The 19,924-nt window shown below is 35.8% G+C and overlaps 1 protein-coding gene across 8 annotated transcripts in view; it reads left to right on the top strand.

Annotated features, from left to right (window-relative positions):
• The window catches only part of TANC2 (tetratricopeptide repeat, ankyrin repeat and coiled-coil containing 2), a 361,655-nt gene that overhangs the window by 108,478 nt on the left and 233,253 nt on the right, over positions 1–19,924 (top strand). For 6 of the 8 annotated variants that reach the window (XM_036836546.1, XM_036836545.1, XM_036836544.1 and 3 more), the window contains exon 4: positions 7,846–8,028. In XM_036836546.1, the coding sequence (XP_036692441.1) occupies positions 7,846–8,028 (183 nt within the window). The remainder of the gene's footprint in view (positions 1–7,845; positions 8,029–19,924) is intronic. The other 2 variants (XM_036836548.1, XM_036836547.1) reach the window with 1 other exon arrangement.

Genomic DNA, 19,924 nt, shown 5'->3' with positions numbered 1-19,924 from the left:
CATAGTTTACATTAGGGTTCACTCTTTTTTTTTTTTTAAGGAAGGCTTTCATTTTTGTTTTTTTAAAAATTTTTTAAAATTAATTAATTAATTAATTAAATTTATTTTTTGGCTGCGTTGGGTCTTCATTGCTGCACGCGGGCTTTCTCTAGTTGCGGCTAGGGGAGGCTACTCTTCATTGCGGTGCACGGGCTTCTCATTGTGGTGGCTTCTCTTGTTGTGGAACACAGGCTCTAGATGCGCGGACTTCAGTAGTTGTGGCACGTGGGCTCAGTAGTTGTGACTCTCGGGCTCTAGAGCACAGGCTCAGTAGTTGTGGCGCACAGGCTTAGTTGCTCCGCAGCAGGTGGGATCTTCCTGGACCAGGGCTTGAACACGTGTCCCCTGCATTGACAGGTGGATTCTTAACCACTGTGCCACCAGGGAAGCCCTGAAACAGGCTCTTAGAGTTGGTTCATGGTCCATCTCTTTGAGCAAGTTGTCTCCTGTTTGGACTTGGAACTTAATCTCAAAGAAATTAGTATTTTGCATCAAAATTTTGGCAAGTTTTGCCAAGTGTGATTATGATATTACCCATGATACTGAATTGTTGAAAAACTTGCCTTTCTGTGCCTGATGTCTTTCTGGTGTTATTTGACCTATTACTAGTAGATTGGGGAGGAAAATGTCTGTTTCATCCAGTCACAAATCCCAAATGTATTTCATAGATTACTGAGGTAAGTTAAACATTATTATGTTTTCAGCTTTCATCTTACCTTCTACAATAGCCATTCAGTGGCTATTCTCTTGTTGCGGAGCATGGGCTCTAGGTGTGCGGGCTCAGGAGTTGTGGCTCTCAGGCTCTAGAGTACAGGCTTAGTAGTTGTGGCGTACGGACTTAGTTGCTCCGTGGCATGTGGGATCTTACTGGACCAGGGCTCGAACCCGTGTCCCCTGCATTGGCCGGCGGATTCTTAACCACTGTGCCACCACGGAAGCCCTCCCTGTGCTATCTTAATTCAACTTTTGAATATCTAATCACCGGGTATCCAGCAAAACTGAATTTTTTCTGTCACATTAGCAGTTTATTTTTTTCTGCCATATCTCGATCACATTATTTCAGTAACTTTTATTCAGTTGATTATAGCAGGATAAGTGAGTGGTAGGAAAAGGAAGATTGAGTAATTTGGGGTACCAGTAAATATCATCTTACATGCTTGGTAAATTGGATTTCTTTTCTTTTTTTTTCCTTAACATTTATTTATTTACTTGGCTGTGCTGGGTCTTAGTTGCGGCACGGGGGTCTTCATTGCTGCATGCGGGAGCTTTGTTGCAGCATGCAGGATCTTTTAGTTGCGGCACGTGGGATCTTTAATTGCGGCATGTGGGATCTTTTAGTTGCGGCATGCAGAATCTTTAGATGCAGCATGTGAACTCTTTATTTGTGGCAAGTGGGCTCTAGTTCCCTGACCAGGGATTGAACCCGGACCCCCTGCATTGGGAGTGTGGAGTCTTAGCCACTGGACCACCAAGGAAGTCCTGGTAAATTGGATTTCAAATTTTTTACTTCCTTCCTGTTATAAAATTATACATCCATTCCTTTTGCTATGCAGCTTTTCAGTGGTTCATGGTGTATTTCCATGCCCTGTTGATGTTTTTCTTGGACTTGCTTGGGCCAGTAAAATATTAGTGAACAGAGGTTTTAAATATGCTCCTCTGATTTAACTTGGTCTCCTGCAGCCCTGTAATCTACCATGACAGGAGTGTGCCCCACATATTCACTGCCCCTTCAGTGACTAGGCCCAATATGAATGACACATTGGAATAGTTCTGAACTTGATAACCCAACCAAGATCAGCTGATCCACAGTCAATCTGCAGACTCATGAGCATAAAAGTGAATGTTGTAGACTACAGAGATTTTGAGGTTGTTAGTTACCCAAGAAAAACTGACTAATGCAGTCAAATTCTGTTAATGCATACCAGTACTTTTCTTTACTTGAAACATATATTTTTAGTTTTTTCTCTGTATTTATAGGGCAGAGAAGATAGAGGAAAATATTTTTAAGCAAAAAAGTAAACTAGGACATCTATACTGGACTAATTGCAGTATTATTCCTTAAGGAGTATTATTAGATTCTAAAATTATCAGCTAAGTTTTAACATTAGAACATTTCAAGTGAAAAGAGATACCTCACTAAATCAAATGCATTCTTCTAGATATATCATCTTTAAACAATCTAGTGCTGATTTTTCTTTGATTAGGGAATTATTACACTAATGACATGCCTCTTTGTAAACCTGTAAAATACTATAATTCCATATAAATCAGTCTCATGTCTATTCATGAAAGCCCAAAGATTAGAAATCTATTAAGAAAGAGACTTGAAAAATAGGTCTAGGAGATATAGTGTTCATCTGATCACAGTTCCAGAGAGAAAGAGAAGAGAACCGTTGGAAGAAAAGAATTGGTCAACATAGTAAAAGAAAGGACCCAGTGACTAATGAGAAATAAAAAGTTAAGACCTGTTCTGGTAAAATTTTTGAAATCCAAAGATAAGGAATAAATCCTAGATTTCTACCAACAGAAGTTCGGGGGAAAGATAATAGTGATCTGTACTATGGTAGTGATAGGAGAAATGAAGAGAACATGGTAGATTTGAACTCTATATGAGGTTGATAATCTGCAGAATAGCTATTGCATTTGTTGCAAAGGGATGTGATGGGAAGAAATGAATGATTACTAGTCTTCTGGTTCGAATAAATATGTGAGTAGGTGGTAAATACGTAATATTTTTTAATTGAGGTAATTTACCATTTTAACCATTTTAATGTGTACAATTCAGTGGTTTTAGAACATTTACAATGTTGTGCAACCATCACCGCTATATAATCCATCACCCCAAAAGGAAACCCTGTACCTATTAAGCAGTCACTCCCCATTCCTGTAGTCACCTCTGGCAACCACTAATCTACTTTCTGTCTGGATTTGCTTATTCTGAACATTTCATATAAATGGAATCATACAACATGTGGCATTGTTTTTGTCTGGCTTCTTTCACTTAGTATAAAGTTTTCAAAGTTTATCAGTGTTGTAGCATGAATCAAGCCTTCATTATTTTTATTGCTAAATAATATTTCATTGTATAGATATACCACATTTTGTTTATTGATTCATCAGTTAATGACATTTGAGTTGTTTCTGCTTCTTGGCTATTATGAATAATGCTTCATGAACATGAACATTCATGCTCAGGTTTTTGCTTGAAAACCTGTTTTCATTACCTTTGGGTATATACATAGAAGAGGGATAGCTGGGTTGTATGGTAATTCTGTGTCTAACTTTTTGAGGAACTGCCAAACTGTTTTATACAGCAGCTGTACCATCTTATATTCCCACCAGCAATGTATGAAGGTTCTAATTTCTCCACATCCTTACCAACACTTCTTTGTTGTTGTTGTTGTTTTATTAGCCATCCTACTGGGTGTGAAATGGTATTTCATTGTGGCTCTGATTTGCATTTCTTTAATGACTGATGATATGAGTATCTTTTTATGAGCTTATTGTCCATTTGTATTGTACATTTCTCTTTGGAGAAATGTCTGCTCAAGTTTTTTGCCTACTTTTAAATTTCATTGTTTCTCTTTTTGTGGTTGAGTTCTAGGAGTTCTTTTTATGTTCTTCATTCTAGACTCTTTTTTTTTTAAGTTTTTTATTTTAAAAACTTTTTTTGGCCGTGCCATGCTGGCATGTGGATCTTAGTTCCCCGACCAGGGATTGAACCTGTGCCCCCTTCAGTGGAAGCACGGAGTCTTAACCACTGGACTGCCAGGGAAGTCCCCTCAATTCTAGACTCTTATCAGATAAATGATTTGCAAATATTTTCTCCCATTCTGAGGGTTGTCTTTTCACTCTCTTGATAGTGTCCTTTGATGCACAAATGTTTTATCTTCCAGTTTGCTAATTCTCTCTTCATCTGTATCTAATCTGTTTTTTCAATCCATCTATTGAGTTTTTATTTTCATAATTTTAATTCATTGCTGAAATTCTAAACTTTTACTTTCTTTAAATATTAAGCATGTTAATTTTTTTCTTTTTACATAAGATGACACACAATTTTAATACAGCATTTGGTCAGTATTTCTCAATAGAAACTCTCAGCACTTTTGAGTCAGTAATTGACTGTGTCTAGGAGCCATGATGTATATTAGGTCTCCAGAACTTATTCATCTAATAACTGAAAGTTTTTACCCTTTGACCAACATCTCCTTTTGCCACCACCATTCTCCTCTCTACTACTATGATTTTGACCTTATTTTTTAGATTCCACATGTAAGTGAGATTACGTAGAGATTATTTCTTTCTGTGTCTGGTGGCTTATTTCACTTAGCATAATGTCCTCCAGGTTCATCCTATTGTTGCAAGTGGAAGGAGTTTCTTCTTTTTTAAGGCTGAGTAATATTCCTCAGAGAGAGAGGGAGAGAGAGGGAAAGAGAGAGAGAGTGTGTATGTATGTGTGTGTGTGTGTGTGTGTGTGTGTGTGTAAAATCACATTTTCTTCATCCATCCATCCATTGACAGACACTGAAATTGTTTCTATATTGTGGCTACTTTGAATAATGCTGCAGTGAACATGGGAGTACAAGTATCTCTTTGAAATGGTAATTTTATTTCCTTTTGATATATACTCAGAAGTAGGTTTGCTGGCTCATATGGTAGCTCTATTTTTAATTTTTTGAGGAATCTCCATACTGTTTTTTGTAATCATTGTACCCATTTACATTCCCACCAACAGTGTATAAGGGTTCCTTTTTCTCTGCATCATTGCCAATACTTATTATCTTTTGACTTTTTGGTAATAGCTTTCCTAACAGGTGTGAGGTGGTATCTCATTGTGATTTTGATTTTTGTGATTGATGATTGTTGATGTTGAGTACATTTTCGTGTGCCTGTTGGCCATTCGTATGTCTTCTTTGGAAAATATTTATTCAGGTCCTTTGCCCATTTTTTAAAAAAATTATTTATTTATTTATAATTATTTTTTTGGCTGTGTTGGGTCTTCGTTGCTGTGTGTGGGCTTTCTCTAGTTGCGGTGAGTGGGGGCTACTCTTTGTTGTGGGGTGTGGGCTTCTCATTGCAGTGGCTTCTCTTGTTGAGGAGCATGGGCTCTAGGCACGCAGGCTTCAGTAGTTCTGGCTCGCGGGCTCTAGAGTGCAGGCTCAGTAGTTGTGGTGCATGGGCTTAGCTGCTCCGCGGCATGTGGGATCTTCCTGGACCAGGGCTCAAACCCATGTCCCCTGCATTGGCAGGTGGATTCTTAACCACTGCACCACCAGGGAAGTCCTGCCCATTTTTTAATTAGGTTTTTTGTTTGTTTGTTTTATTTTGCTATTGAGTATGAGTTCTTTACATATTCTTAGTATTAACCCCTTATCAGATATTATGGTTTGCAAACATTTTCTCCCATTCTGTAGGTTACCTTTTCATTTTGTTGATGGTTTCCTTTGCTGTGCAGAAACTTTTTAGTTTGATATAGTCTCACTTGTTTTACTTTTGTTTTTGTTGCTTGTGCTTTTGATGTCAAATCCAAAAAAAATCATTTTCAAGATGAATTTCATGGACTTTTCCCCCTGTGTTTTCTTCTAAGAGCTTTATGGTTTCAGGTCTTAGGTTTAAGTTTTAACCCATTTTCAGTTGATTTTTGTGTATGGTGTAGGATAAGGATCCAGTTTCATTCTTTTGCATGTGGATATTCAGTTTTTCCAATGCTGTTTATTGAAGAGACTATCCTTTCCCCATTGTATATTCTTGGTGCCCTTGTCAAAGATTAGTTGACTGTATATGCATGGGTTTATTTCTGGGTTCTCTGTTCTGTTCCATTGATCTATGTGTCTGTTTTTGTGCTAGTACCAAATTGTTTTCCTACTGCTTTGTAATATAATTTGAAATTAGGAAGTGTGTTATGCCTCCAATTTTGTTCTTCTTGCTCAAGATTACTTGATTACGTTAGCTATTCAGAATCTTTTGTGGATCCATGCAAATTTTAGAGTTGCTTTTTCTATTTCTGTGAAAAAATGCCATTGGAATTTTGATAGGGATTACATTGGATCTGTAGATTACTTTGGGTAGTATGGACATTTTAACAATATTAATTCTTACAGTCCATGAATACAGGATATCTTTCCATTTATTTGTGTCTTCAGTTTCTTCATCAGTGTCTTATAGTTCTCAATGTACAGATCTTTCACCTCCTTGGTTAAATTCATTCCTAAGTATTTTAATCTTTTTGGTGTTAAGCATACTACTTTAAATTCTGTGTCTTATTGTTCCATAGTCTGTATTCCCTCTGAGACTATTTATTTTGCATGGTCTTTCTGATTTGCTTTTTTCATGTTCTCTCTTTGTTATTGTTAGTTAAGGACCAGATATTGTATATGAAAGATTGTGGAAGTATTTTGAGATCTATGATGATGTTATCTTCTTCTAAGAAGATTTATGTTTGTTTTTGGCAGGGACTAGCAATCCGAGATTGCCTTAATTAAATTTTGTGGTAGACATTTGGAGCTGAGCTTCAGTCCTGTAAAGGCCAGTCTAGTTTTTTTTTTGTTTTTTTTTTTTAATAAATTAATTAATTTATTTTTGGCTGCGTTGGGTCTTTCTTGCTGCATGTGGGCTTTCTCTAGTTTCAGAGAGCGGGGGCTACTCTTTGTTGTGGTGCGCAGGCTTCTCACTGCGGTGGCTTCTCTTGTTGCAGAGCATAGGCTCTAGGGTGTGTGGGCTTCAGTAGTTGTGGCATGCAGGCTCTGTAGTCATGGCACGTGGGCTCTAGAGCGCAGACTCAGTAGTTGTGGCACATGGGCTTAGTTGCTCCGTGGCATGTGGGATCTTCCCGGACCAGGGCTCGAACCCGTGTTCCCTGCATTGGCAGGTAGATTCTTAACCACTGCGCCACCAGGAGGGTCCCTAGTTTTGGTTTATACTCACTCCTGGAATGTAGCCCTTTGGGGTTCCAAACAAAAGTGTTGGAGTTTTACCAGCTCCCCCTTCGCAACTTGGTTCTCCAGCCATTCCAGTACTTGTCTTCCCAGCTCTGTAAAACTGTCAATGGCTTCTTAGCCTTTCAGATGCCACAAAGTAAAAAGTGGCCCCAAATACCAGGTCTCAGTCTTCTCCTTGTAATTCTTCATCATGCTATTGACTCTCCAGTGCCTTCAGGAAGATTTTTAAAATGTATATAGTTGTAGTTTTCTTAGGGAAAAGTTGGTCTGAAGTATATAATCTGCCATTACCAGAAGTAGAAGTCAACAGTATGTAAGTGGAAGTAAACAGCATATCATTTACTCTTTTTTTAAATGTTTGAGCAGGTTCAAAAATCAGCATATAATGTTAGTCTTACCCATTTATATTTTCATGTACATTCTTGGAGAAAGAGAATAAGAAATAGAGTTAACAGTGATCCTACTAGGAATTGCACAGATTGGATTGTCAAGCAGGGGGATATCTTCTTTCATGTTTGTCTTCTCAGGGACAATTGAAGACCATTGCTGTAATCGTAACACTTGTTGCATTGTACTGTAATCATTTTTTATTATGACTACGTTTTTCATGAGACAGTGAGCCCCTTACAAGGAGGAATCCTGTCTTATTCATGTTCAGTTTCCTAGTGCTGGACTTGAAGTTAAGTACCCAGTTATGTAGAAATGAATCTGTGTGTTGGGAATTCCTTATTTTCTTTTCACAGTGAAAAATCAATATCAGTGTACACTGTGCTGAGTCATCCAAAAAGATAAATTTTAATAGAGAAGAATTTTAGTAGAAGAATATTTTCTCACCAGCTCTTTTCTCCCATTCTCTTCTGTGTAACAGGTGGCATCTCCACAGAAAGCGACTGTGCTTTTGAGCCAGACTACGCTGTCCCACCACTTGCAGTGAGTGAAGGTATGCAGCACATTCGGATTATGGAGGGCATGTCTCGCTCTCTTCCATCCTCCCCCTTACTCACACATCAGTCTATCAGTGTTCGGCTCCAACCTGTGAAGAAGTTAACTGGTAAGGACTTTACCTAAATTTAGTATATTTAACAGGAAACCTAACAGTATGGCACTCTAGGTCATATCAGATATGTTTATGTGCATCTCTAGGTTTTTCCTCTTTGGCCTTACTAATGTCACAGACTCTTGGAAAGTGGAGCTCCTACTGATTTTAGTTTAGAGAATTAGAATAGTGCTCCATTTGACAGATTGTTGTATTTATTTCCTAAATGATCCATCTGTTGTGGACATATTTTTCTAGGCTTTCAGGAAGTTTTCAGTTTTGCCAGAATATACTGTTGTTTTGATTGCATTTATCAGCTTGTTCATGTCAGATTACCAAATGGAGATATTGTAATTTTAGAATAATAAAAGCTTCATAGTTTAGCAAAGGTACATCAGTTTGAAGTCCTGATTTGTATATTTCATACCTATTTTTAAAAGCTGATCTAGATATTTACCTCTGCATGGTACAGTACTCCAACTTGTTAGGATATTTACTATAACTCATAAGTTGTGGATTGACTTTAATATGATCTCACAGTATGTATTGTGCAGTCAGATCAAGTTGTTAGGTATGAAACTGTGTCTTGATTAAATGAACTTTTATCCCTTAAAGCTTTTTCAGGGAAGAAATTGTAATATATTAAATGATACTTATGTGCGAAAATATGTACACCTGGATCACTTTGTCCGGTTTCTTTTAACATTATTAGTTTATATCAACATCAGTAAGTTGACTGGTATTGAATGGATTATGAGTGTATGGAGGCAAGAAATGAAGTCATTCCCAAAGGCTATATTGACTTCCTCCTATGTGTCTGGCATTGAGTTAGACAGTAGTGTTGATTATCGAATGACAATTCAAAAGAAAATAAGATGATAGAGGGGGAAATGAGATTTTTCAGACTCTTCCATCTATTTTGAATGAAACTTTTACAATGTTTATAATTTTCATTAAAATAATAGTATTTCTTTATTCTGTAGTTCCACAGAGCATAACTTATGCTTCTTTACAACCTGCACAAAGCATAAGTTATGCCTCTTATATTTTTTATTGTTTTTTTTAGGCATCTTCAAATGACTGAGTCAAAGTCTACTTTGATTCTTGGGTCATTAGGTAAAAATCAGTAAAGTAGCTTAATAACATTTTACTAAAATACTTATTCCTTCTGTTATCTGAAAACAGGGTAAGTTTTATGTGATTGGGCTTGAATAAAAATTTCAATGCTTAGAAATCCCTGCTTTTTCTTACAGTTTAAGGTATTATTGATTACTGAAAATACAAATAATCAAATCTGATGGCTGTGTAGTGATGTGCTTCATTTTACTACACATATTGGAAGAAATAGTAAGAAAAATTCAGTTTCCATATAGAAGTTAGCTGAATTGCCTGAGGTTTTAGAGATAGCACTTTCCTATCCCATTAGCCTATCCCAGTTTGAACTTTAACTTAAATAGACAACCTTTAGATGACCTAAAAGATAAATACATATACTAACAAAGTCAACAACATGCCTGATGTCACAGAGATAGTACAGGGAAGCAGTAATAGGAAGTACACTTGGTTAATTACAGGTATGAACTATTCAGTTTTAATTTTACAGTGCTCGAAGTATAATCATCCTCTCAAATAATTTTATTTACTGAAGAGGTTGTCAGAGGCCTAAGAATTTGAAGTTTGAGAATGCATTTTTAAATATCTGAATGAAAGAAATCTGTCTCCTGAAAGAGGATGCCATGAAAATTTTTCTGTGGCCAATTTTCTGCCAAGTGAATTAGATGATAAGAATTTTCTGGTTTAACCTGGAATGAAATTACTTTGAAATTTAAATTAAAAATATTATTTAGTAGATTATTCATCAGTTATCTTTCCTTTCCTAATTATATTTCGTTTTAAATAAGTAAAAAGAACTTTGTATGGGAAAAGATTAACTGACTATAAGGAAATGTCCTTCAGAGAATGGTTCTTAACAAAATACATTAATTTAATATGGCCATTAGGGCTACACTTCCTAATTTATGCATTTCCATTCATTTAAACTTCCAACTACCTTATCCTTCTTGTATTCATATTACAACCAAACTGAATAAGTAGGGCCAGAATAGTTATTTTCTTCTGTTTTCTTTCTGACTTTCTAATATTTAGTCCCCTGTCTCTGCTATGGTCAGGGTAGTTTGCTCATTATTCTTCTGTGCTTTTCACTTAATCATTAAACAAATATTTGTTTAGGACCTACTATATGCCAGGCACTGCTATAGATACAGTAAATAGAGTAGAGGAAAAGACAGTTGAGGCTCCTGCCTTCAAGGTATTTATATTCCAGTTGGGAGGGAGACTGATAATAAACATATAACCAATAAATAAATAATTTTAGATAGTAACGAGTACTGTGAAGGTTAGAAAGACTGGGGTAGAGGTAGGTTCTTTCTATGAAGTGATCAAGGAGAGTCAGAGAAGGAGATATTTGAACTGAAGTCTGAATAACAAAAAGAAGCCAGCCATGGGAAGATCTGGGATCAGAGCTTTCCAGGCAGAGGGAACAGTGGGAACAAAAGTCCTAAAGCAGAAAGCAACGTTGGCATGTTCAAGGATTAGAAAGAAGGCAGGTGTGTTGTCAGCAAAATAAGTCAGAGGGGAGGGGAGTATGAAATAATTGAAGAGGTAGGCAGAAGCCAGAGTTTTTAGAATCATGGTAAGGAACGTACTCTGTGGGATTTTAAGCAGAGCTGGAATGGGATGTAATATGATCTGATTTAGCTTTTAATCAGATCTTGGTGGCAAATGTGCTAAGAGTAGATAGAGTATGGGGGTCTGGAGTATCCCATTAACCTTGGGTGTGTTTTCCTGATCTTTAATAGATCTTTAACTTCTAACAAGTTAGTAGAGGTTGAAAAGACAATTGATCTTTTTTTTTGTTTTATCTTGTAAAACATAATGGAGCAACCTTTTCCTATTATTATATAACCTTTGTACTCTCAACGTATTTGTCTTATACACACAGGTGTATGTGAAGATCCATTTCCAAATACTTTGACTTCTCTTTAGTCTCGAGGGAGTGAGAATGGGGAAAGGTTTGCTCAAGAATAAAGACATGTAATTTGAAGCTTGAAAACTAATTATATATATATTAACTATGTATATTTAGAATATATATAGCTCTATCCTGTACAAAAACAAGTTACCATAAAAGTGATCAAGAGAGAAACAGGCTCTGTGGTCATACTGCTTGAGTTTGTATCCCAGCTCTGAGAAAGTCACTTTACTACTGCCTGCTTCTGTTTCTTCATCTGCAAAATGGGGTTAACAATACCTCCTACCTCATGGATAGTCAGGTCTATAACCCATTGATGGTTATCACATTGCTTAATACTTGATTAAAACTGTGTTTGGCAAATAATAAATGCTCAGAATGTGTTCGCTGTTATTGTTAACAAAATTGTTAAATTTGGTGAGAAGTTTTTAAAAATTTCTTTTAGCATTAGACACCAGTTTGGAACTTTAAAACTTTGCACGTTTTAAAAATTATACTTTTTAATGAGTAATAGTAATAACGATAATAATTCTCATTTGAGTGCCTGTTGTGTTGACATACACATGTAAACTCACGTATTCTTCACATGTATCTCAATTTTACACATGAATAAATTAAATCTTAGGTAAAATGTCTTGCTCAAAATGATACAACTAGGAAACGGTCAGAGCCAAGATTAATACCTAGGCCTTTAAACCCTAAATGTGTCTCATTTTACCAATGAAAAAATTGAGGTTTAGAGAACTTAACCAACTCACCCAAGGCATCTGGTATATCGCTTAAGACTTTTTTGTTAAAAAAAGTAACATAGCCAAATGGTTTAAGCCAATATAGGGAAACTAGAAGACCTAGAGGTTAGTCAAGCCTCAAGGTTCACTTGCTCAGTGGATGTTGCTCTGCACTGGGGGAGGCGTGGAAGAGAGTGTGCAGAGACATACCGTTGGCCCCAGTAACCGTGGTCATGGGATTGCCCCCGTTCTCTGGATTCTTACTCAGTGACCTTTTCCAGATGCTTTTGTTCATAATATCATAAAGCCCCTCAGCATACTTCTTAAAATATAGATAATTGGGAGTGCCAGTAGTTCACTCATTCAATACTTAATGAATTTACACTGTCTGCCTACTATGTACACTGTAGGTTTAGTAAAAGTTAAATTTTGAGTATTCATACTGTTAGTAGAGCTGTAAATAGGTACACCCTTTTTTTATTAAAGTTTTTAAAAATTTATTTATTTATTTGTTTATTTATGGCTGCGTTGGGTTGCCGCACGCGGGCTTTCTCCAGTTGTGCCAAGCGGGGGCTACGCTTCGTTGCAGTGCGCAGGCTTCTCATTGCGGCGGCTTCTCTTGTTGTGGAGCACGGGCTCTAGGCACACGGGCTTCAGTAGTTGTGGCGTGCGGGCTTCAGTAGTTGTGGCTCGCGGGCTCTAGAGCGCAGGCTCAGTAGTTGTGGCCACGGGCTTAGTTGCTCCACGGCATGTGGGATCTTTCCGGACCAGGGATTGAACCCATGTCCCCTGCATTGGGAGGTGGATTCTTAACCACTGTGCTACCAGGGAAGTTCCAGTACGCCTTTTTGTAGAACAGTTTGAAATATGTATCAAAATTGTAATGCACATAATCTTTGACACAACAATTTTATTGCTAAGATTGTATTTTATAAATAAATTTGAACAAATTTGAAATGTATATGTGTGTATGTGTATGTATATATAATATTGTTTATGTAGTAAAAAAATGAAAATCTAAATATCAATAATAGTAATCCACTTGTGTTTTAAAATGATATGCAAACATACACACATCACAGGTGCGTTCATTTGGTGGTGGAGTGGAGATACGATAGCTCTAACTCAAAAGCAGGAGGAGAATGACATGAATGTTGTTGTCTATCCTTCTATCATGTTTGTATTTTTATGTGTAAAACACAATGTATCTCATGAGGCAATATAACGAAATGGACCCTGACTGCCCTTTTCTAATTGTGTCAACTTGTGTAAAGTTGCGTAGTCTCTATACTTCAGTTTCCTTGTTTCTAAAATAAGAATAATAATAGTATTTACCTCATAGGACTATAAGAGAATTGGATGAGTTGGTTTGTGTAAAAGCTCATAAAACAGCGTCTGGCATAGAATAAGTAGTCCAATAAATGTTAGCAACGGTCATTATTATAATTTTAAAATAGATTTGGGTGACTTTCTGTCAGCCGTCAAATATGAATTCTGAGCCTTTGGAAGATGACCTTCAAGTAATTTATTTAATAGCCTTAAGTAAGTCCCTCTCCTGTTCTGAGGAGTAACCTTAAAATACTGATATCAAAAGGATTAGTATCTGGGAATACTAATTAGTATTATCCTCTGAGAAGAGATTTTTTGGCCTGATTTTTAAAGTATTTGCTACCAGTAGATTGTAATGACCAAGTGGCAATCCAATTTAGATGGTAAATAAGTTACAATAACCAGTCTGATCATGCTACAGCCTAGTTATTTTAGATGCTAGCTAAGGCCAAAATATTATTTTAAAATACGTTATTAATAAAATGGAATCATTGACTTGTTTCTGAGACATCCTGGAAAAATTGCTTACAGCTATTTTGACATTAAAAAGAGTCTATACATAGTCTACATAGTCTGATATATTGTAGTGTACTTATGATATGTTCTTCACATAAGAATAATTATCTTACAATTGTTAGAAACACTGGAATTCAAGGTGTACTTTAGTAAATTTTATTAGAAAAAATACAGGGTTGCTATGAAGATTAAATAAGATTTCTTAAACATACAGCCTAGCATGTAATAAACATTGATAAATGTTACTTTTCTTTTTTTTAATTTAATTTATTTTTTATACAGCAGGTTCTTATTAGTTATGATAAATGTTAGTTTTCATTTTATATCTTGGATAAAGTGGAAATATAGTCTTGAGAAAATTATTGAAAAGCCAGTTTGGAAATGTAAAGAGCCTAGAGATCATGTTAGTCTTCACAGTTTGATTTATCTTAGTGTACTCATGCTACTGTAGGATAAGAGTAAATACAGCTAGGGATTTATAACCAGGGAGGAAGATGGCAAGGGTGGCAGTGGATGGAAAATTACTAAGTGGAGACATCAAGGGTAGGGGAATTCTTGCTGAAGGCAAACCAGGGAATTAGATATCAAGTGTGGGGGGTTCTTGCTGAACTGACTTTGCAGGATTCTTGATACAACTGGTCTAAGCTGGGTGTAAGATAGGCTACAAGGATGTACTGTACAACATGGGGAATAGAGCCAATATTTTGTAATAACTGTAAGTGGAGTGTAACTTTTAAAAATTGTGTAGATAGGTAGGTAGGTAGGTAGGTAGGTAGATAGATAGATAGATAGATAGGGAGCTCAGAGCAGCCTGACTAAATTTTAGTTAAGGAGAGAGTCTTTGTCATTATGTATATTTTGAACACCTAAATGGCAACATACATTATCAAATAAAGAGTTCTTTATTTGATGTTTGCATGCGCTGAATTTGCAACATAATTAAATCTGCTCTTTTTAGATTTTTATAGGAACTCAAGAGTTTGTATAGAGCAAATAATTTTCTCTTCTACTATTTTTTTTCATATTTAAATGGAAGTCACTCATACAGAGTAAAAGCATTGTTTATACCATTGTGGTATTTATAGTGGGATTATTTAAGGCAACTGTAGTGTTGCTGTGTATATTCCACTGAAATACAGTAGTTCTGTCTTCCTACCTCTATTCAACCACTACTGGGTAAAGGTTGAAAAAAAATGCCAAAGTGTCCCTTAACGGAGAAAGAGCCAGAATCCTCTGGTAAGGATCAGCAGTGCCCAGGAACCTCTGGAGTCAAATACTCACATTTTAGGGTCTGAGTTGACTTAGCCAAGTATATGCAAGATTGTAAGAAACCATGATAGTATTTTTCAACAGAACTCTTATCAGTACCTACCTATGAGAAGTTGTTCTTTATAAACTTGTACTCAGTTTCCCATTTCCTTGTATCTCTCTAAATGGTCATTACCTCCTACAATGTATTCTTTTTTATTTGAAGACTAATATTTTCTAGAAGAAAATAGTGTCTTCCTAGGAAAGCTATAGCATATAGTACAAACGAGGGTAATACCCAACAAGATGTTTTTATAATTTTCCCGTGAAACTGTTATTTTTAGCCTTCATCTGTGTTTTAAAAAAAAAAATTCCTGAGAGGTGTTCTTTTCTTTGATGTAGAATTTAACTGGTAAGCAAATGAGCTGATCCCCTACTTTCTTTTTCTATCTTAGTAGTTGTTTGGTTAGGATCTCAGTTGTAGAAAACTGAGTTGCCTTGGCTAGTCTAAACAGAAAGACATTTAGTGAAGTGTTATGATAGCTTTCAGAATCTCCAGGAAGGCCTGACTGAAGCCAGAAACTCCACCACCCTACAATCCTAAAGGAACAACACAACTACCTCTATCACAGTTGCCCTGGAGGAACCAGATGTATCCTCACCTTAGTGTTTATCATATACTAATTGATTTCTTTTTTTCCAGTGTGCATATATATATGGTGTATGTATGTTCGAGTGCTTTTATTAGAAAACAAGAAGTACCGAAAGTAAATTTACTATTAATTTAACTCAAGGAGATAGAAGAAGTAAACATAAAAGAAGTAATCAAAAAATTAAAAGCAAAAATGAGTAAAACTAAAAAACAAAATAAAAATTCTTGATCAGTGAAGCCACAAACAAGTTCACTGAAAAGATTAAGAGAGTAGAACAATCTTTGACAGGTATGATTTTCCACCAAAGAGGAAAAGAGGAGAGAGGAAAGTTAACATATGCGATACATAGAACAAGGAATGAAATAGCTGCTGATAATAATGTTCTTTGCTGTAACAGAATATAGTATACAGGCTTATAGCAGAACAACATAAAAACTAGATTAATGGAAGAAAACAAACTGTAAAATTGACTCGAGTAAACTTAAAAATATGACTAGCCCAGTAACCATAGAAATCAAAGAACCCTAAGACTCAGCAGGTCCAGATGATTTTACAGGCAAGTTTTATTAAACTTTTAGGTAATAATAATACTAATAGTAATAATAGATAATGTATATTGAGCTGTTTCTCTGTTCTAGACGGTATGAAATGCTTTACGTAGTGAGCAGATTTAATTTTCATGGCAATCTTAAGTGGATAGTCAGTGGCTTCTATGTGAAAAATTTCAGTGATGGCAAGCTTTCTACTTTGTACTTAGCCTATTTTGTTGAATAGTTTTAACCATCAATTTTCTATTTACACATATGCAAATATCCTCTATTGTTCCCACCTGCTAGTTCTAGTTCTGTTTATTTATGACGTAAATGAACCTCCTCTTCCACATGGCAGTCCTTTATATCCTGGAAAGCCATTTTCATATCTGCTTTCTCTAGCTTAAGAGACTTCATTAAGACCTGTCCAGCAAAGTGAGAGAGTGGCATGGACATATATACACTACCAAACGTAAAATAGATAGCTAGTGGGAAGCAGCCGCATAGCACAGGGAGATCAGCTCGGTGGTTTGTGACCACCTAGAGGGGTGGGATAAGGAGGGTGGGAGGGAGGGAGACGCAAGAGGCAAGAGATATGGGAACATATGTGTATGTATAACTGATTCACTTTGTTATAAAGCAGAAACTAACACACCATTGTAAAGCAATTATACTCCAATAAAGATGTTAAAAAATAAATAAATAAATAAAATAAAAAGAATGGCTTTGAAAAAAAAAAAAAGACCTGTCCAGTATCGAGATGGTCCTAGGTCTATGTTATTTCCTTTATCTTCTAGTCTAGTAACTATATCAAAATGGACACGAGATTATTTCGGAATTACTTTTCTTTGTGACCCTTTATTGACTCTTAGTGAACATTTTTTACCTTTTGTGAAGGTTTTTTATAAACTATTTGAAATGCATATTTTCCCATTTTCTAGTCCTGTAGCCCTCCTAATTTCTTACGTGGGTTTACAGAGAATGCTATTAGTAGTTTCATGTTCCTGCCTTCATGTTCTTTTAGAACTCAAGTGTAAATTGTGTGGGCCTGGATTTCAAGTATGTTTTTAAACTCATAACTTGGACTTCAGTGACTTAACAATGTTTATTCCACCCTTTTTAGTTTAAATGTAATTAATGGAGAAGATTAAAGCAAAAAAAGGGAGTAATTGTTCTATGTCTCTTGCTTGGAGGCAGGTTGTTGTTAACCACGGCACACTTTGGAGGCAGTTATACTTGTTATGCAGGGTTCAAGCCCTTACTCTGCCACTAATTAGCTGTATGACCTTGGTCAAGACACTTCAGTCCTCTGAGCATGTTTTCTAATCTGTATTATAATATTATTATCATCATTGTTCAAGGCTACTTAGTAAGGTACAATCTGGTAACAATCACTAAGAGGAGGTCTAAACAGACCCTAAACATTAGGGTGATCAGCAGTATGTAACTGGTGGTGTGAACAGGAAAAGGGTGAAACCTGTTAATCCAAGGGAATCTTGGGACAGACAGCAGGCACAGTTCCAGGGGGGACAAGTGGTTAATATTAAGGAAAATGTTTAACAATGAGAACCCATCATAAAGCAATGTTTTGTTGTCAGCAGATCTTTATGGAAGAATGATACTGATATATCTATAATGTGGCAGAGTTAAGGCTCAGAACTCTAGGCCCAAAAGAACCAATAGTGCCATACTGGTCAAGAGCCCAGCCTTTCCAGTTGGACAGAGAACCAGGTTAGAATTCCACACTCATTCATTTGTAAGCTGTATGTCTGGACAGATGAATACTTTTTGAGCTTCTCTTTCCTCTATAATATGTATAGTAGGAAAAATAATGCCTTAGGGCTGAGAGGAATACAGAAATGTTTGTATAGAGTTTCTCTATGTTCCTAGCATTACTGTGTCAAACATTTAAGTATGATTTGACAGTTACTACCATGAAGCTCTGTTACATTCGACACTACACCCTGGATGAAATTCTCAATATTTGAAAGAGCCTAAAAGAAAATATACATTTACTTGTCATAAAATTATACAGGCTAGCTTATTTTGTTTTGGATGAAATTATATCACCTTTCTGTGATCAACTTATATTTATTTGAAACTCCATTTAATTGTTTATTATATCTCTGTTTAAATTAATAAATAAAATTTTTGACAGATAAAACCTTTTAAAATTTAAGTCTATATGGGAGGAAATAATAAAAGGAATCCTAACAGGTGAAAAAGTTGGCAAGTACTTGGTTGATAATCTCTGATAACCTTTTGAGCTAGTGTGTGGTGTTTCTAAGAGTTGAATATCACTTTTAAAGATGGCAGTGAAGTTTATAGAAAAAAAATTCTTCACTGTCGATCCTTCCTTTGTGATTTCCCCAGAAAACTCACCATGATTTTCTGGCACAGTTCCTAGGAAGTCTATTTAAAGTTAATTATCCCTGTTTTCCCTACTTATCTACCCACTTGCTATGGAATATGAGCAGTTCAAAAAGTGTCAGATATTGAATGTAGGTACTAAATAACGTTGGTCATCAGTAATACTCTTCAGTCACAAAGCATCATAAAGGCAAATAAGTAAATATCCATGATTCAAAGAAAATCCTCTTAGTGACTCTCCAAACAGGAAGTAAATTATAGTATGGGATTATATAAAGCTTAGCATAGAATATATATTCACATTATAACAGTGCTTATTATAATGCTAACCCATGTTTTTTTTCTCATTATAGAATATTATGTGCCCTAAATGATGTATTCAGCTTGTAAGAGTAATAAATTCACGGCATGACAGAATACTCCCTCTTTGATGAACATTTTAAACACCAGAGGGCAGAGTGTTCCAAAGGACATTTTCTATTATCCCATTATCATTCATTCTTTCATGTCATTGGCTGCATTTAAAAAAAGTAAGAAATATGGCCATTTGAGAATCACCTATGTATCTGAGTGATCTGTTTTGTTTAGACAACATAATGAACAGTGTTCTGATACATGCTAGAGTTGGTTAGTCCACATTTTCCCTCCTTTTCTAGTTAAAGTCTATATTTCTGGCTTCTGAAAGCGACTATTTTTTTAAGTCATATGTACATCTGTATCATTTAGTGAGTTTCATAAATTGAAGATTTATTTAGTGAATTAAGTAAAGTGAGAGAAAGGTAATCAATATGTATGTCTTGTAACTCATATGCCCTTTTATGTTCTACTTATCCATAAAAACATTCTGAAAGAGCCACCTGCCAGCTAATGATCTTTTTCAACTATTGGGATTGTAATGTAGAGATAGCATCACACACATTTGAGGAAGTTTTATTCAGGGCTTAGGTAATAAAGTCAACATATCAAGTAAAAACTGTATATAATAAAAATTATCCTCTGAAATCCCTTAAGAGGATAATTCACAGCATTCATTAAACAGAAATACTGCTTTTCAATATGTCCAACCCTGCCAGTTTTTTAAACTCTTTTACTGACCACCAGATGAATAGTTGGCTCATGTGTAGAGACCACATTATATGATTTTTAAGAATATATTTCTTTCTCTTCTCGGTTAGTACATCACTCTTCTCTTGGAAGTTGAAGTCCTGATCTGGAACAGTAGCCATTCCTGGGAAAGGAAGAAACCAAAATTAGAAATTTGGCCAAAGCTTGAATTGCTATAATAAGTAGGATGGATACTTTCTTACTTCTGTGCCAATAGAGATTTCATATATTCACCTCTTCATAAGTATTACCCTACCTTTAAGCACTATAGAGTTTAACACTGATGATTACTCCTTAGAGAAAGCTTATAAAGGGAGAAGATTGGGAAAAGAATAAAAAGAATATAAAACTCTGTGTAAGGTTTAGAATGACTTACCTAAATTAATCATAAGGGAGTTAAAA

The sequence above is a fragment of the Balaenoptera musculus genome, chromosome 20 (assembly GCF_009873245.2).
Source record: "Balaenoptera musculus isolate JJ_BM4_2016_0621 chromosome 20, mBalMus1.pri.v3, whole genome shotgun sequence".
NCBI classification, from domain to species: domain Eukaryota; kingdom Metazoa; phylum Chordata; class Mammalia; order Artiodactyla; family Balaenopteridae; genus Balaenoptera; species Balaenoptera musculus.
This window is presented reverse-complemented; position numbering and strand designations above follow the sequence as displayed.